Source organism: Chelonoidis abingdonii, chromosome 10 (genome assembly GCF_003597395.2).
Source record: "Chelonoidis abingdonii isolate Lonesome George chromosome 10, CheloAbing_2.0, whole genome shotgun sequence".
Lineage (NCBI taxonomy): Eukaryota > Metazoa > Chordata > Testudines > Testudinidae > Chelonoidis > Chelonoidis abingdonii.
This window is the reverse complement of record NC_133778.1, coordinates 10,109,244-10,128,784: the sequence shown is the minus strand read 5'-3', so window position 1 is coordinate 10,128,784 and position 19,541 is coordinate 10,109,244. Positions and strand designations below refer to the sequence as shown.

Sequence of the window (19,541 nt, the reverse complement as noted above, 5' to 3'; positions counted from 1 at the left end):
TGAGATAGTGCTTGGGGTGTGCTATAGACCGCCGGGATCTGATCTGGATATGGATATGGATATGGATAGAGACCTTTTTAATGAAGTAAATACTAATGGGAATTGTTTGATTATGGGAGACTTTAACTTCCCAGATATAGACTGGAGGACAAGTGCTAGTAATAATAATAGGACTCAGATTTTCCTGGATGCGATAGCTGATGGATTCCTTCACCAAGTAGTTGCTGAACCAACAAGAGGAGAGACCATTTTAGATTTGATTTTGGTGAGTAGTGAGGTCCTCATAGAAGAAATGGTTGTAGGGGACAACCTTGGTTCGAGCAATCATGAACTAATTCAGTTTAAACTAAATGGAAGGATAAACAAAAATAGATCTGTGACTAGGGTTTTTGATTTCAAAAGGGCTAACTTTAAAGAATTAAGGAAATTAGTTAGGGAAGTGGATTGGACTGAAGAACTTGGGGATCTAAAGGTGGAGGAACCTCGAATTACTTCAAGTTCAAATTGCAGAAACTATAAGAGCCTGATCCCAAGAAAGGGGAAAAATTCATAGCATGGAATTGGAGACCGCTGGATGAGGCTTTCAGTAGAGGTGATTGAGGAGAAAAGCTGAAATCTACAAAGGAATGGAGATGGGAGTGATCAGCAAGGAAAGCAACCTTATTGAGGTCGGACATGTAGGATAAGTGAGAAGGCCAAAGGCTATAGCGTGGTCTTGAAAGGGAATAAAAAGCAAAAGTTAAAGGTTCTATAGCGTATATGGAGAAAACAAAGAAAGAAGATGTGCTGCTTCCTGCTAACATGAGCATAGAGTGGAGGTTAAGATAATCTAGGCATGCCATATCTGTAACAACACTTTGCCTCAGTGCTTAAGTGAGGCTCATGAAAGCAAGCTTAGGGGAATGGTAGGTGAACAAATGGAATGAGGTATGGAGGTAGATAATTACACATCGGTAGGGGTAAAGCTGCTCAAACATGCTTATGGGATGATAATTTAGGGGCCCAGATAATCTTCATTCTAGAATATTCAAAGAATGGCAGATGAAATTGCGAGCCCATGTAGCAAGAGTTCTAAAATGAATCTGTAAACTCAGGGGTTGTCAGTATGACGAGAATTCGCACTACGGCCGTCAGGCTGCATCGGTGGGGTATGGGAGGAGCTTGGGAAAGATTTTGAGGAAAAGTAGTAAGTGAGCATTGAGTAGTCAATGGTGAATTGGGATCAAATCAAACAGTGGTTTACAAGGTAGGATCTGGCCAACCAGACTGGATCTCCTTCTTTCAGAAGGAACGATTTTAGACGAACAAGAAATGCAGTGACTAATTACCTGAATTAGTAAGCATTGATATGTCACAAGGTGGAATATTAGCTAAACTGGAAAAGATGGGGATCAATATGAAAACTGAAAGCTGGATAAGGAACCAGTTAAAGGGGAGACTACAATGGGTCGTACTGAAAGGTGAATTGTCAGGCTGGAGGGAGGTTACTAGTGGAGTTCCTCAGGGATCGGTTTTAGGACCCATCTTTTTATTACTGACCTTGGCACAAAAAGTGGGAATGTGCTAATAAAGTTTGCGGAAGACACAAAGCTGGGAGGTATTGTCAGTACAGAGAAGGACCAGAATATCATACAGGAAGATCTGGATGACATTGTAAACTGGAGTAATAGTAATGGGATGAAATTTAATAGTGAAAAGTGCAAGGTTATGCATTTAGGGATTAATAAGAAATATTGTTATAAACTGGGGAGGCATCAGTTGGAAGTAACAGAGGAGAAGGACCTCGACGTATTGGTTGATCACAGGATGACTATGAGCTGTCAATGTGATATGGCCATGAAAAAAGCTAATGCGGTCTTGGGATGCATCAGGTGAGGTATTTCCAGTAGAGATAAGACGGTGTTAGTACCATTGTACAAGGCACTGGGGAGACCTCATTGGGAATACTGTGTGCCGTTCTGGTCTCCCATGATTAAAAAGGATGAATTCTAACTGGAATAAGTTCAGAGAAGGGCTACTAGGATGATCTGAGGAATGGAAAACCTGTCTTATGAAAGGAGACTCAAAGAGTTTGGCTTGTTTAGCCTAACCAAGAGAAGGCTGAGGAGATATGATTGCTCTCTATAAATATACCAAAGGAATAAATACCAGGGAGGGAGAGGAATTATTAAAGCTCAGTACCAATGTGGCCACAAGAACAAATGGATATGAACTGGCCATCAGGAAGGTTAGACTTGAAATTAGACAAAGGTTTCTAACCATCAGAGGAGTGCAGTTCTGGACAGCCTTCCAAGGGGAGTAGTGGGGGCAAAAGACATACCTAGCTTCAAGACTAAGCTTGATAAGTTTATGGAGGGGGATAGCCTAATTTTGGCAATTAATTAGTCTTTCACTACTAGCAGTAAATATGCCCAATGGCTTGTGATGGGATGGGATCTGAGTTACTACAGATAATTCTTTCCTGGGTGTCTGGCTGGTGAGTCTTGCCCACATGCTCAGGGTTTAGCTGATCGCCATATTTGGGGTTGGGAAGATATTTTCCTCCAGTGCAGATTGGCAGAAGCCCTGGAGATTTTTCACCTTCCTCTGCAGCGTGGGGCATGGGTCACTTGCTGGAAGGTTCTCTGCACCTTGAAGTATTTAAACCATGATTTGAGGACTTCAGTGGCTCAGACAGGTTTGATACAGGAGTGGGTGGGTGAGATTCTGTAGCTTAGGCTGTGCAGGAGGTCAGACTAGATGATCATAATGGTCCCTTCTGACATTAAAGTCTATGATTCTATGAAAAAGGAATCTGAAAATAGAGGCAAAGATCTATGATGAAGAATCTGCCTTAGGGCATGCCTACATGGAGACTACGTACATGGCGAACAGGGATGTAAATCTACAATGCTTTCACCTGTTGTGTGCTAAATTGCTGTGGGGATACTGCTCCAGTGCATTAAAAGTTCTGTGGTGCCCATTGTGTACTGGTGTTTCAAAAATACAAATACTAAGGCCGTGATCCTGCTACTTGTTGAGTGGACAGACCCCAGATTTCAGTGAAGCTCCACCTGGGCAGAGTGGTCTGCCTGTGTAGAATGAATTACAGGATCAAGGTCTAACCACCCATTTCCAGTATTTTATGCTGTAGACAGTGTTGCCTTTAGATATAAGACCTTCTGAAAAACATAGGGAAAAAGCAACTCAATAAAAAGTTTTGAAAAATCTGATATTTAGAATATTTGGGAAAATCTAAGTGGCAACTATCAGGAAAGTCTATCTTTCTGACATGGAAACCTTTTTAACATAAATACTATGTACACGCTTAACGATAAATTTAGTCTCCCATGGCACTTCCAAAGAGCTGTATGTTTTCCAGATGTTTAAAGAAATCTCTTAATACTCCCCCCCCCCCAATTTTTTTCAAATGAGTAATATACAACAAACTGGATAGCTCTGATGTGTGCTGCAAAGCGATCTCCAAACCAAACAAAAAGCTAAAAACCCAAGCAACACAACCCCAATTAATCTGAAGCATAGAGTGCACAACTTCTACATAATCAAAGAAATCACAACTGCCCATCTTACTTCATGCTTCCTAAATTTAGTCCACTCAGCTTTGTAAATATGGCACTCACATCATCCCCGCTGTTTCAACAAGCTGTTCAATATGTCCTAGTACAGTAATGTTTAGTGTTTAACAGTTATTAACTCCAAACAGATTTAATTTTGAAGACTGAGGTTCTCCAAATATTTGTCTCAAAACAATTATTTTACAAACAGGCACATACTTATTAATTTCATTAAGAAATGTAATTTAGGCCTTAATCCAAACATTTATTAGGTGTGGAACCCCACTGACTGTAATGCATGACCCAGTCACACTCAGCAATTTGCAGGTTTCAGATCCAAATTAGATTATTTAACTGAAATAAAAGGACATTAATTATGAGTGCTGAAGGGGAAAAAAGGCCACTGTTGTGTATTTATCTGGCTTAAGGTCTTACACAGCCCATTTTTGGAGTACCTGAGCATCTCAAAAGCTTTAATGTATCTATCCCCAACATAGGCAATGCTGTTACCCCCCCTGGAAAATTGGGGAGCAAGGCACACAAAGCAAGTCTACACTACAAAATCAAGTCAATCTAAGTTTCATCAACCTACAGGCACCACAGTAATTAAATTGCTTTTGCATGTCCACACTATGTTCTGTGTGTCACTGGTGCGCATACCCACCAGGAGCACTTGCACCCAATTAACTGTCAGTGTAGGGCATTGTGGGACACTTCTGAAAGGCAGCAATAGTCAGTGCAAGCAACGCAGTGTCTACACTGCATTGACTAACTACATTGACGGAAGTGCTATGCCTCTTGCCAAGGTGGAATTAACTTGGTGTAGTAAGTGAATGACATCGCTGGGAGCGACATTTTAAGGCTTGTCTTCAATACAGAGGTAAGTTGACCTAATTTACACTACTCCAGCTATGCAAATAATCTAACTGGAGTCGATGCAAGGTAGGTCAACTTCCCCTGGTGCCTTCACTGTGCTGCATCAATGGGAGACACTCTCCAGCTGACTTTCCTTACTCTTCTCAAGGAGCTGGAGAACCGGAGAGTACTCTACTGTTGATTTAGCAGGTCTTCACTAGACCAGCAAAATTGACACCTTCTGCATCCACTACAACAGCTTCCATCTCCCTGGTTGCAAAAACAAACCCTCAGTGTAGACACAAGCTGCCTTACGCTGACCTAAGTCTGGAGTGTAGTAGACCCCACTGACTTTAGGACTTGTCAAGGTTACACAGGAAGCGAATAGCAGATCTGGGAACTGATCACCACTCCCCCGATTTGCAGATGAGCATCCTACCCTTGGAAGCACATGTTGCAGGAATGGGTGCTGGGGGGGGAAGGGCATAAGCAGGAGGAGAACATAAGAATGGCCATACTGGGTGAGACCAAAGGTCCATCTAGCCCAGTGTCCTGTCTTCCAATGCCAGGTGTCCCAGAAGGGATGAACAGAACAGGTAATTGTCAAGCCCCTGTGGCCCATTCCCAGCTTGTGGCAGGAGGCAGCAGAAGAGGAGCCACAGAGCGGATGCTGCAGAAGCGGTGCTGTGAGGGAGGGGGCACACACAGATCAAGGGACAGGTGCAGCAGGAGAAGGGAGCAGGCCAGAGAACAGGTGCTCCAGGGTGGAGGGCACAGACCCCCGCGATAGGCACTGGGGGGGGGGCGCCCGAGGGGACACAGGTGGGACAGGCACCTGGGGAGGTGGTAAAAGCGACCCATGGCCCACCCTGAGGGGCAGCATCCCGGGAGGGGCACAGGCACGGAGGGGCACCACACTGGCCTGCGCGGGACGAGCCGCTTCTCCGCCGCCAACATCCAACGAACCCTTCCCCCTCCCAGGGCTGCGCGCGGCCGCCTGTTCTTTATAGCCTCAGCCTGGGAGCGCAGCGCGCGACCCACCCTATTGGCTGGCAGGAGAATGCTTCTATCTCCTGATTGGTCATTCTCGTCAAGCGGCGGGAGGAGCTGGGCTCCGACTGAGCGGCAGCTCCCGGCATGCGCCAGGGCCTCGCTTGGACCCTCTTGCGCGGGCGGCGGGACGCGCCCTGCCCCCTGCGAATGCGCCTTTAAGCCAAAATGGCGGGTAGCCCACGCAAGACACTGCGTGAAGGCTGACACGTGGGGGGAGGGGCATGCTCTAGCCCCTGAGTGAGGTGTTCTGATTGAGCTCTCTCACTTTAGTTATAATTCATAAAACAGCTTACAGATGGTAATATTTGACATCCTGGGGCTTGGGACATATTTGAAACTGTTTTAAAAACTTTTGTTCATAGAGATCACTGAACGAAAAATTCTCTGTACAAATGACAGGGATTTCTAACATGTAAAGATAAATCCAGTATTTTTATAACATTATTTCAAGCTTCTTTTAAGAGGAATAGCATTTAGAAATAAGGAAAGCAACACCACCTGAGCAGTCTGTGAACTAGTGTTTGGGAACAGTTAGCCTAGAGCAGGGATGGGCAACCTTTGGCATGCAGCCACTCCAGGCCAATGGGGCTGGCAGGAAGCGGCTGCCAGCACATCCCTCAGCCCACACCGCTTCCTGCAGCCCCCATTGGCCTAGGACAGCAAACTGCGGCCAATAGGAACTGCGATTGGCCAAACCTGCGGACATGGCAAGTAAACAAAGTGGCCCAGCCCGCCACAGTAAGCACCCTGGCAGGCTGCGTGCCAAAGGTTGTCGATCCCTGGCCTAGAGAAAAAAAGAGACTATTCCCTACCAAATTTCAGAACAGTGCAGCAGCAGCTTTGTAGTAAATTTCTTATTGCATAGACTTGTTAAACATCTTTGTGAAACTTCTGCTGAAATATGGGTGCATGTACCTTAAAACCTCTTTATACTGACTATTGCTGATCAATTCAAAAATACAAACAGGATGACCATTTTTCTTTCTGGAATAAAATGTGTATTAGGGTAGACTGATACTCGTGTGACAGATTTTTGTTGCCAATCTGCCTGGGCTTTAGGTGATCAGGCTCAGGCTGCAGGATTTAAGGGAGGTGATGAAGGAGCAAATGCAAATGTTTACAAACACATCACACAAATACATGATTATTAAGGCTACGGCTAGTCAATGTCTAAAAGGTATCATTTAGAGAATTGTGTGCTAATTATTAATGCAACAAATTGGGACACTCATACAAGTTCGTATTTGCACCTTAATTACTATCTTGATACATGGCTATTACATTGTCTGCTTACCAATGAATAGAAAGCACAAGCATTTGCTTTATTTGGGCGGTGTTAGCTTTTCTTATGGCCAAATTAATTTTAGAACTACCAATCTAGTGAGAACTAAGATACTGCGTGTTAGGAGACCAAGGTGTCTGTCAAATACACATTGCAGAAGTCAACCCTAGAATCTCAGTCTTCATTAATAATTTTATTAGAATGGGAATTTTTTTTCTGAGTACGACCTTCAGGATCAGAGCACTAGCCATTACTATTAACATATTTCTATATCTCTGTGTGGTGATAGTGCCTACAGAATATGTTTTCCCCCTACTATATGCAGTACAGAAAGCCAGATATGTACAGCAACCGGCACACATACTGTAGGGTCCTCAAGGACTGCATTTTTTGCACTGTATGTAAAGCAATTAAAATTGAGATAGTAGAAGTATTTGACCTGAATTATATTACTGTATACTATACATAGCAACATTATAGATATGAATTACAAAATATACCTTTCTTCAATTATATAGGCTTAAAGGTTAAAAACCTACATTGCTCTGGCAACATCAAGAATTGTTTCCTCTGTTTAGTAGGAAGAACAAACAATTAGTAACTTGTCAAAGCAAGACACTGACCTACGAAGCCAGAAGAATAAGAAAAGTAGAGTAGGAAAGGAGGATTTCAATCAGCTAACATGACTGTGTTAGGTCATGTCTGAGGTGCTAAACATTAAAAATTGAACAAACATTTTACACAAAGCAGTGACTATGAAAACAAGATGTTATGATGGTAATTTGTATACGTTCTTATACTATAAATTACCAAAGTGCAAATTATGCTAAATTTAAAGCCACTCTACCTTTGGCCCTTCCCTTTACATTACTCTTGAAGCAAGTGTGTCTCCAATAAAATTGTGCCTTAGACATATATCCCTAATCTCACGTGAAAGACATCAAGCTAAAATAGGAAGGCATTTACTGGCATTAGGACCTCATACTGGTTTAATGTTGGGTTATAATGGAGAAAAAAAATATACCAATTGAGAAATATTGTAAGAGGAAGGAAAAAAGGCAAATACTGCATTTTCCAGTTAGTTACATTTTAAAACTGTACGTAGGTAAATTGGGATACATTTATGGCCAGAGCTAAATGAAAATACAAAGTTTACAAGATTTTGGTGAATAAAAATTACCTGTCTATACAGGACACTTTTGGATGAAAAGAAAAAGTGAGTGGTGGCTTATATACGAAATGTGATAAACAAGTGATTATACCAGACACTGCGCCACATTACCAGTTTAGTTCATCCAGCAGAATCAATGTTGTTCTAATTCTGGGTATTTCTCAAGCTCAAGACTGCTAACTCTGCCTCACTGTACAGTGGTGAACAAGCATCTATAAAGGACTGGACTGACACCTTCAAACCTATTTATGGCAAGTTTGAACCCTGGTTCTCTCCATATTTCAATCAATTTGAAATAAAAACCCACAGTTCTCATTGCAGTGGTCTGTAGGAGAGCTAGCATTTTACATGTTTTATATTTACATTCAGAGAGAGAAACCCTTATAAATGTAAACTTTAATTTAAATTGAAAAACTTATGTTCCTGTACTTTGTATGTCTGGTTAAAGAAGAAACGCCTACATTTTCCAATACAGACATTTGTCATGATAAACTCCTCCATAAAAATGCCCAAATAAGTAACATCAGTTTCTGCTTATGGATCTCCAGATCAGTTCAGGTCTGTATGTTCTTGTTTTTCTTAACAGAAGAATTAACTTTAAAAACCATTTAAGTTAACACGTGCCATGGTTTTTTAAAACAATAAAATTAAACATTTCAAAACAAAGCAAAGGACAGCAAATGTAAATAGAATTGTTGGAACATTCATTCTGATTCTGTAATGAGCTGCCATATGGAGTTCCAGGGAAGTCAGCAGGGCTGTGTCCACTCTGCAGCTGGGAGCACATTTGCCAGTCCACATAGACAGATTCACACTAGCTCGGCTGGAGCTAGAATGCTAAAAATAAGTGTGGATGTTGCAGTTGTGGTAAAGACTCAGGCTAGCCACCCAAGCTCAGACGCAGGGTATTGGGTTAAGAGCTCAAGCTACTGCCAAAGCCACATGTTCATACGCTATTTTTAGCGCACTAGCTCCAGCCGGTGTTTCTATCTGGGTTAGGAGGCTCACTTCCCAGTGTAGACATACCCTTGAACTCCAACCAGATGCACTGGCTTCCCTGCGGTTGGAGCCAATATTGTTACTACCATTTAAAGCCGTGTTAGTGTGCATTCTTCATAGGAAAATAAACATTAATGTGCCAAAACCAATTAATTTTTTTCCCCTTACAACTAAACCTTGGTCATACTGAGATTCAGAGGGATCAAATTATGGTTTGGATATTCAGCTAGTTTATCACACACTGAAAGATTTCTTAGAGGCATAAGCATCCAGGTTATGAAATTTGGATTTGACTTCTGGCTGTGATAAAGAGATTAATGCACATGGATACAAGATGAAAGTTCCTTTAAAAAAAAATCAGAGCACTTCCTGATGAACAAAGTATGTTTACATTTTTTGGCCCAACCCTTATCGTTACCGATTTTTCTCCTGATTCTTGCCACAAGACAGTATTTTCACCACTACCACAAGAAGATATCCCAAGCAGCAATCATCCACACAACTTAATCCTTTAATAAGATACTATGGTATGTTTATTTTAATAAAAAACTTCATTGTATTTTGCAGACACTAGAGGCTCTATACACCAGAAATTAGAAAAGTCACAGAAAGTTGCAAATCTGGTTTCTACATCTAGTTTGAGGTATTCAGCAAGAAACCTGGCTCTGCATCTGAAGATCTTTCCATAAACGCCCAGTTGGAGGTGGAGATTTCATTTAAAGGAGTCCTTTTACCCACTATACAGCTCTATATCTGATTGACAAGGACAAGAAATTATGGTCTAGGTATAATTAATCCTGCTCAGTGCAGGGGTCTGGCCTCTTGACGGCCCTTCCAGGCCTACATTTCTCTGATTTGTCTAGGACCACAGAAGCCTCCTCATCCCAATTCCCTCTTCCAAACCACTGATCTACTCCTTCCCCACTGATGGTAAGCCAGATGCCTGAATACATTCAGCTGGAACAAGGAGTGTTCCTTCTCTAGCCATCCAATTAACATTTTTATCTGATCTTCGAAGGTAATTAAACACAGAGATCAGCAATACTTCCTTTAGTGGACAACAGCAGGGTCCTGCATTCTAACATCTAAATATGGAGGGAGAAGCAAGAACAGTATGTGGACCAGAAACCTAAAGCTGAGATTAATGAGAAATTTGGCCTCTTGACCCTGAATTTGGCTTAGTACGCGGCAAGTAACAGAAGTGAAGGGAGTCTAGGAGAGTCAGCATTCATGGAAAATTATTTCTGTTGAAGAGATATCTATCTAATCTTATATCTGGAACACAGTTTTGTACAATAAATCATCTGCACTCCTTATGTACTACAAACTTTCTCTGGAAGGGGGACAAATTGCTGGGATTTATTTATCAGATAACTGCTTTGAATTCAACATTATAAATCTTTTCTAATGAAGCAGAGCTGTAATGCTAACAGTCACTAGATTGTAAAAACTGCCTGGGATATTTTAATTGGTTATGTTTTCTTTTTCAAGTGGAAAATTGTTTTGTAAAATACCCAAGGAACAGTTTTGCAATTACAGAACTTGTAGAAAAATCTATATAGCAATGTATTCTAAAGTGCTTCTTTACTTCTCAGCTACTTATCAAAAATTAGACTGGTAGATCTTGTGTAGAAGCACAGAGATTCCTAACAGCTCAAGTACTGGTAGGTGACTTCTGATGCAGAAGAACCCTTCACACATTTTGTTTAAACCAATGATATTTGCTTTACAACTGTAGTGAAATGATGTAAGTGCAATCCACCTTTTTTTAAAACATGGCCTTACTCTGCTTTATTTATTCAACATTATTACATCCTTTAAAAGAAGTAGTTTACTTCAATTCCAAATATAGGGATTAAATAATACACATAAAATGCTGTAATTCAGTGAAGCTATTGCCTATTCACCCTGAAATAAAATAGTCTTATGATTGAACTGGTGCAAAATTCCTTCCAAACACCTTTGTTTTATTGGCAAAGTCATTTAAGGTCACTTTTGCTTCCAAGACCATCATCTTCCATGGTTTCCACTGAAGGACTTTTGCTTTGTAATGGCTTGTGGTTCCACAGTGTTTTGTTAATGAACAGCCTACTATGAATATACTACTGTAGTCACTAAACTGAAGATTCTGTCATGAGAAGTCCAAAATTACAGCTCCCCTCCTCCCCCCCTAAATTTCAGCAAGACAAAATTCAAGTCCCAGTTTAATCTTTATTTTGAACACCATTTTAAATGGTAAAAAATGGCTGCTGTGCTTTTGGGGATGAAGAACTAACATGATGCCTGGTGTGCTTGTTAAATGGTATACAGGTACTGTACTGCAAACGTACCAAACTTACAGTGTGGAGAGGCATCTACAGGCACAGCCATTTGGATCAGCTACTCCTATGTATATAGTGCAGAAGGATTGAATCTGCGCAGAGAAAACCACAATTTGGTGGCATATAGCAAATGAGTGCATGTATTTGGGGCTGTTGTTTTTTTGTTCTCAGAAGGCATGATGATAAAGCATCCTAAACAGCAAAAGACAAGCATCTCCAATGTTGTTCTCATTCCATCAAGTAGTAGTTTTCAGTGAAAGCTGGCTATTATTGCTGAGATAGTAAAGCACTTCGATTGGCCTTCATCTTCTCCAGCCGTTTCACTAGATGACCATTGCTAACTTCAAGCTCTTCAGTTTTATCCAATGCTGAGCGAAGCTGAAAGGAAGAAGCAATGGAAAAGCCATCACTAGCTTTTGAAATGTTTTTCCTTTCCCAAAGAATGTGGCTTGGGTGTTTTACCAACACTAATTCTATTCTGATTTCCATATTGCTGCAACCTCATTACAAGAACAAGCAGAAGGTCCTGATGGATTTTCGACAAGTTCTGACAAATTAAGTAACTGCCTACACCATTACTTTGAAAGCCACATAGCGCATTTTATTCATAAGACATTTTTCCAAACTAACATGCCTCAAATTTGGTCCATCCAAGTGTGATGGTCTATACTATTATAGGTCACCTCTTTTACAAGACTATGATAACTTCTGTACAAAGTATGACTTGTGAGGTATCATTTGAAAAATCATAATCTGCTGAACATTATTATCCCATTGAAATATGTGTAGCAATACTATATGTAAAGTTATGAGATTCTACTGTATAAGTGCTACTGAAATATGTTGCAATCCTGGGTAACATCCACAAACCAGTGTTTCAGAGACAAAGAGACACTGACCCCAGGCAGGTGTTAAAAAACCATCAGATACTTATGTGGCCATTCTCCCACCGGGAGGGGGGAGGTGTGAATAAGCAATTTACATTGAATCACAGGAACATTTCAAACCTCACGTCCACAACAGACTGTCACCATGACTTAGCAAGGATATTTCTAGCACAAGAAATTAAGTTATAAAGGAAAATGCTTGACTTCACCTCTCCTTCTCCCATCTCTCTGATCAGGACATTAATGAATCTCAAAGAACTGAACTAAAGAGGGGGTGGTCCCAGGCTGCAAGGAGACCCAGCATGTGAAATTGACAACAGTGTACGGTGAGACAAAACCTTTGCTTTCAAGTTCAGTTAGCTTTTTACATGAGGTTTTAGCTTGCTTATTACTCTTATTTTCTTTTGTAACTAAATCTCAACTTTTATGCATTATCACTTGTAATCACTTAAATTCTATCTTTCTATAATTAACAAATTTAGCTTATTGTTTTATCTTACCCAGTGTGTTTGGATTAAAGTGCGTGGGAAACTGTTTTGGGGATAAGCCCTTATCCTTTACCTTTGATGAAATTATGGACTTTCTATGAGCTTGCATTGTTCAGTAGTGTGCTGGACAGTACAAGATGCACATTTTTAGTGGAAAGTCTGGGACTAAGAATTTGTGGGTGTCGCCCGGTATTAATGAGTGACTGGTCAGAGTGCTCATGTATTTTGCTGGGAGTGAATTTGAACACTGAAGGCTGTGTGAGCAGGCCAAGAGTGGATGTTCTGACAGCACAGCAGCATAAAAGGCACCCCAGCCTAGAGTTAAGGGGACACTGCTGTTCAACTCTCACATTCTACCCTGAGGAATGTCACACAACCTAAATAGCTTGAATTTCAGAGGTGCTGAGCAAACCTCACTCTCTCTCAAGTCAATGCGAACTCCACGAGGAATAGTATGTGTTCAGTACCTCTGAAATTCAGGCCATTTACTTAGGTGTCTGAAGATTATTACATTTGCTTGCTATATATTTACGGTAGCACCAACTTCCCAAACACTCATGAAGGATAGTTTCTGCTCCAGTGGTCTCACACTATAAGAACAGACAGGTAAAGAGTGCTTTGGCGAAAAGGAACAAGTCATTGAGTCATTATAGGTAGCATGGAGGAAATGAGTCTTTTAAGGTGGTCTTATGTCGACAGAGTAGAGGCACTGTGCATGAGGTTGCACCATGCAGAAAGGGGCCACAATGAAGGCGGAACAGAGGTTATTGTGTAAGAAAGTGACAAATGAGCAGACAAGGGCTAGAGTATAGGTGGACTGGAGGGGTGGACAATATGAAGCTTGACAAAAGAAAAGCAGGAAGGGGCAGAATTATACGGAACTTTGAATGTGATGACAAGATATCTAAATCTGAGGTGATCATGTGTGGTGAGCCCATTGAGGGACCTAATCAAAACAACAAGCAAGGAAGACTAGTTCAGTAGCTGCAATGTCAAATCAGTGTAAGTGCTTGACTTTAAGCACCAAACACGTAAAGTTACTTGTGTGGTCTATCTTCTAGGTCCTTTATTGTTGATTCTGTGTCACTGTGGTTAAATAATGAAACACAACCTCTGATACCCCAATGCCAGTATTCCCAGCTTCCCACTAATTTCTCATTTACACATCCCAATAAGGTCAAAGATTTAAAAGTACAAAAACAGAAGCTGTAATTGAGAACTGATTCTTAATGACATTGGTTAAAGGACATGTATGCCAACACTTGTAACTGTTTTTATAGTACAAACACCAATTATTCAAGTCTTATGTATGCTGACTCAAATGGACATTTGGATTTGACACTTACAAATGACACTGTCATTGAAGTAGAACTGTACTGAAGGATACAGCCCTATGACATGAGAGCTCCAGTCTAGTCAGTAGCACCAAGTCTGATACAAGTCAGAGAGAGTTGCTAGGCATTAAGGATGACGTTACCTAAGAATCATTTACAGTAATCAGTTCAAGGGAAGTGTGCTATCGTGAGTTGTCACAATTGCATTTGCATTTACCAGACCTAAGAGTGCTAAGATTCTGGCCAAATCCTTCAGCGCAACTAACAGGAACAATACAAAAGTAGCAGAGAATCCTGTGGCACCTTATAGACTAACAGAGGTTTTGGAGCGTGAGCTTTCGTGGGTGAATACCCACTTCGTCAGACGCAGGTAGTGGAAATTTCCAGGGGCAGGTATATATATGCAAGCAAGCAAGCTGAGAATAACGAGTTTAGTTCAGTTCAGAGGGTGAGGCCCTGTTCTGCAGTAGAGTGTGAAAAACCAAGGAGAGAAAACTGGTTCCTGTAATTGGCAAGCCATTCACGTCTTGTTAGTCCAGAGCTGATGTGTCAAATTGGCAAATGAACTGAAGCTAGCATTTCCCTCTTTGCAAGTCGTCCTGAAGTTTTTTGCTGCAGGATAGCCACTCTAAGGTCGCTATAGTTGGCCAGGAGGTTGAAGTGCTCTTCTACAGGTTTTGTATATTGCCTATTCTTATATCTGAATTTGGTCCATTTATCCTTTCCCGTAGTGACTGTCCCAGTTTGGCCGATGTACAATAAGCAGAGGGATTGCTGGCATATGAATGGCGTATATTACATTGGGGACGGCAGGTGAATGAACCAGTGAGGTGTGGCTGATCTGGTTAGGTCCTATGATGGTGTGCTGTTAGATATGTGGCAGAGTTGCATCGAGGTTGTGCATGGATTGGTTCTGAGCTGGAGTTACTATGTGCGTGTGCAGTTGCTTGGTGAAGATATAACATTTCAGTGGCAGGTGTCTGTGGCGAGGAACTGGCCTGCCAACCTCAAGACCTGTGAAAGTGTGGGATCATTGTCCAGGGGTGTAGATCCCTGATGTGCGTTGGAGGGTTTAGCTGGGGGCTGTATGTTGATGGCCAAGTGGATGTCCTGTGGTTCTTTCTTGGTTTGGTCTGCAGTAGAGGCTTCTGGTACACTCTGGCCTGTTTGATCTGTTCCTTAATTTCCTCGTGCGGGTAGGTAGTTTAGAGAATGCTTGGTGGAGATTTTTGTAGGTGGGTCTCTGTGAGGGTTAGAAGAGATGCGTGGACCCAGTGACTTGGCGTAGCAATGGATCGTGTGATGTGCCCGGGATAAGTGAGGCGATGAAGTAGCGTACGCGGTCAGTGAGTTTCGATAGAGTGGTGTTAATTGTGAAAACTGGATCCTCTTCAGACACTCCCTACACTAACACCAGAAAAAATCAGCATACCCTTAGAGCCCGAACCGGTTTCTATCTTCTACTACCCAAGATCCCACAAACCCGGAAATCCCTGGACGCCCCCCATCATCATCGGGCATTGGCACTCACTGAAGACTGTCTGGATAGTGTGGACTCTCTTCAGACCCTATGCCACCGACTCCCAGCTATCTCCGTGGACACATGATTTCTGAGGAAACAACAGCATTTGGTCACCTCCCAGAAACCACCATTCTAGCCATGGATGTAGAGTCTCCTCAACAAAACATCCCACACACAGGTGGAATACAAGCTGTAGGAAGTATCCTGATGATGCCACAGAAACTGGCTGCTGAGCTCGTGCCTTTCTATACTCACACACACTATTTCAAGTTTGATGACAATATATACCTCCAGATCCAGTGCCTGCTTATGGGCACCGCATGCCCCAAATTGCCTTTTATGGCCTGCCTGGAACAACGCTTTCTAGCTCTCGTCCACTACGCCCTCTTCTACCTTACGCTACAATGATGACATCTTCATCATCTTGTGCTCGGACCCATGGAAGGAACTCTAGGAAAATCCCACGATTTCAACAATTCCACCACCATCACCTCAGGCTGGACCCAATCTACACGGAGGTCCACTTTCTAACACCACGATTGAAAATAAGCAGATAGTCACCATTAACCACTCTATATTCGAAACCTATCCGGACGCTACGCCTCTTCATGCTCCAGCTTCATCCGGGCAACTACGCTCCATTGTTACAGCCAGCACTGAGGTACAACGCATTGCTCTACCCTCAGACGGGAACCAACCCTACAAATCTCACCACATTCTCTAAACTACAATCCGCACAGAGGAAATTACGGAGGAAAGATCACAGGCCAGACGTTACCAGAAGCCTCCTACTGCAGACAACCCAGAAAGAAACCACAGGACTCCAATGGTCACTACAGCCCAGCCCTAAACCCCTCACGCATCATCAGGATCTACAACCCAATTCTGGACAAATCCCAACACTTTCACTAGGTTCGGTGGGCCGTCCTCGCCCACAGACAACCTGCCAACCTGAAATGTATTCTACCAGCAACTGCACACCGCACCATAGTAATCCAGCTCAGGAACCAATCATGCAACAACTCGTCAACTCTGCCCACATATCTACAACCAGCGCACATCATAGGACCTACCAGATATCAGCCACACCATTCACTGGTACATTCCACTGCACGTCCACCATGTAAATATACGCTCATCATATGCCAGCAATGCCCCGTCTGCTTTGTAATCGCCAACGGACATCACTACGGGAAAGGATAAATTGGACACAAATCAGATATTCAGGAATGGCAATATTACAAAAACCTGATAGGAGAGCACTTCAACCTCCCTGGCCACACTATAGCAGACCTTAAGGCGGCTTGGCTATCCTGCAGCAAAAAAACTTTCAGGACGAAGACTGCAAAGAACTTGCTGAGCTTCAGTTCATTTGCAAATTTGACACATCAGCTCTGGCTAAACAAAGGCTGTGAATGGCTTGCCAATTACAGAACCAGTTTCTCACTCCCTTGGTTTTAACCTCTACTGCTAGAACAGGGCCTCACCTCCCTGACTGACTAACCTCAGTTATCTCTAGCTTCTATGCTAGCATATTATATCCTCCCCTGGAAATTTCACATACCTGCGTCTGACGAAGTGGTATTCACCCACGAAAGCTCACGCTCCAAAACCTCTGTTAGTCTATAAGGTGCCACAGGATTCTCTGCTGCTTTCACAGATCCAGACTAACACGGCTACCCCTCTGATACAATACAAAAGTAGCCATTTACCTTGCAGTAACCCAAGAACGGTGGCAACTATCGTAAAAAAAAGCTTTCAGAGATGTGTCTGCTAATCTTCTGTAGACTGAATTCAAACTGAATTTACTAGTCTAGAATGTAACAATAAATTACCTCTCTTTGGAGTTTGCGTTTCTCAGCTTTCAGTTCATCTTCTATTTTTTCAGCATTTTCAGCAGCACATTTGTATCGAGCTACTTGACCCTCCAACCGTATTACCTAAGGATAAAAAGCAAGTATACCATTAAGAACTGTGTACAGGTAAAATAACTTCTGATCCTGTCTTTCCTTTGGCAACTCAGTGAAGTGGGGAGTCTACACAGTGTTCTTATTATAATGAAAGGGCATGTTCTGAGAAAAACTATGCCACAGAGATGTCAGTTACTGGTATTCTTCTCTAACATTCTACCAACAATATGGGGAAATGTTTCAATGTATTAAAAAAACCTAACTTACCTACATTGAATGTTAAACAGGGCAAACTTCTTTACAACCAGTGACTAAGTAGGGCCATTCTTTCCTCTGAAGAATAACCGTGTTGCTGACTTATGCAGGACAAAAGGCATAATGAGCAGTGACACCCATTTGTCATACTCCACACCATTTGCCTCCAGCCAGTCAAGAACTGCAGGTATCTGGACATAACCACATCCTAAAGTGTTCTTTTATTTTCAAAATGGTGTTAACACAGATCCTTGAAGTTGATTGTTGTTCTGAACTCTACATTTATAGAATAATATTTCCTATACGTAAATGAAAGTATTTCCAGTCTGTGTGAACACAATGAGATAGCTCTGAATCCCTAACAATCCTTTCTTCAAAGCTTGTTACAGCAAACAAGACTAAAGGCTTGCCTCCACTGCCTCAGAGTTTGGAATACAGGTGTGAATAGCAAAGCACACCAAACTGTTGCACTGTATCTCCCCCATGTGGATGCTGAGAGTACTAACTGAAAGGTTCATAGTTTGTGTTAACGTAGTCCTTTTCAAACAGAACTACCTTTATTTCTGAGGGAATTCTGCACCACTGCACAATGCAGAATTTGCACACAATTTTATTTTTTCCCTTAGAATTTGCACTGCAGAGCTGCTGGCTGCCTAGAGAGGCTGCTGGACCCCACAGAGCCTGGTCCCAAGCTCACAAATAGAGAACATCGCCAAGAGAAGGGGAAGCTGGAGGGCTCCCAGCAGCTGAAGTTCCCAGTATGCCCTGAAGGAAGGAGGCAGTGTGAAGGAAATTCCATACGTGGCCAGGACTCAGCATCAGGCTGTTTTTCCCTCTGGATCCCTGGGCTCTGGAGGTGCAGGTGTCTGGTCCCACAGCTGGGTTCTGTGGGGAGTGGGCGTGTGTGTCTGGGTCAGGAGGCCCCACTCAATCCCCTGTAACACCCCCCAATATCCTCTCCCAGTATGGACCTCTCCAGCATCCCCAAATACCACCTCCAGCACTCTATCTGTACCCCCTCCAGCTCCACCTCCCACTCCCCCCACAGCAATATCCTCTATTTGGAAACCTCTATATGGTACCCCTATGGGGGCAGGGTTAAAAAATGAGAATCAACTAAAAGACCATAGGAGCAGAATTTTCTCCCAAGATGTGCCCAGCTGGCATGTGTGACACACCCAGACAGAGATGCCCAACTGGGTTGTGGAAGAGATTTCTACTCCTTGGGGAATTTTCTGTTCTTGTCTGTATTGCAGACATGCTTGCTGACAGGTAGGCATTTTGAAACAGATTACCAAAATAATTGAATCTGGCATGATTATATTGCCATTTTGACAAAATACACAGAATTTTAAAATATCATGTGCAGATTTTTTGGGGGGGCGGGGGTGCAGAATTCTCCGAGGAGTATAGCTTAGTGAGAACTGGAACCTTTTAGTTTGTGCCTACAGTGTCCAGATAGGGGAATTACAGCACTCTGGTGTGCATGGTTATTCATACCCCCATAGTCTGACCTACCTGGCAGTAAAGACAGAGCCTTAGTTTATCATGGAACTATATTTCTTAGCTGATCACTCTCTCTCCATGTGCAAACTTACATTCTGCTCCAAAGTTGTTATCTCTTGTTCAGACTTTGCAAGTTTAAATTTGAGGTCACTGATCTGTCTGTTGGCATCTCCTAAAAAAATTACAAATCTGTTATCAGAAATGTAGGAACAATCTGGATAGGGCTCCAGTACGTAAAATGCTGGAGCTTTAAAACATTGCATTGTTACTATGTGGGGCTGGCTGGTGGGCAGGTGGCTCATGCTCTGTGCTTTGGCATGAAATGTTCTGTAAAGTTCCCCTATACATGCAAGCATACACACTCCAATCTCTGTGAGCAGGGAGCGATTCAGATCACATCATGT

General features: G+C 42.4%; 1 protein-coding gene across 2 annotated transcripts in view; it reads right to left on the bottom strand.

The window, feature by feature from the left end:
- Positions 1-9,404: 9,404 nt before the first annotated feature.
- LRRFIP1 (LRR binding FLII interacting protein 1) overlaps positions 9,405-19,541 on the bottom strand; it is a 223,848-nt gene continuing 213,711 nt past the window's right edge. For both annotated transcript variants that reach the window (XM_032773284.2, XM_032773283.2), the window contains 3 exons: positions 19,230-19,309; positions 17,302-17,406; positions 9,405-11,613 (listed from right to left, as the gene is read on the bottom strand). In XM_032773284.2, the coding sequence (XP_032629175.1) occupies positions 11,503-11,613; positions 17,302-17,406; positions 19,230-19,309 (296 nt within the window). In that variant the 3' untranslated portion in view covers positions 9,405-11,502. The remainder of the gene's footprint in view (positions 11,614-17,301; positions 17,407-19,229; positions 19,310-19,541) is intronic.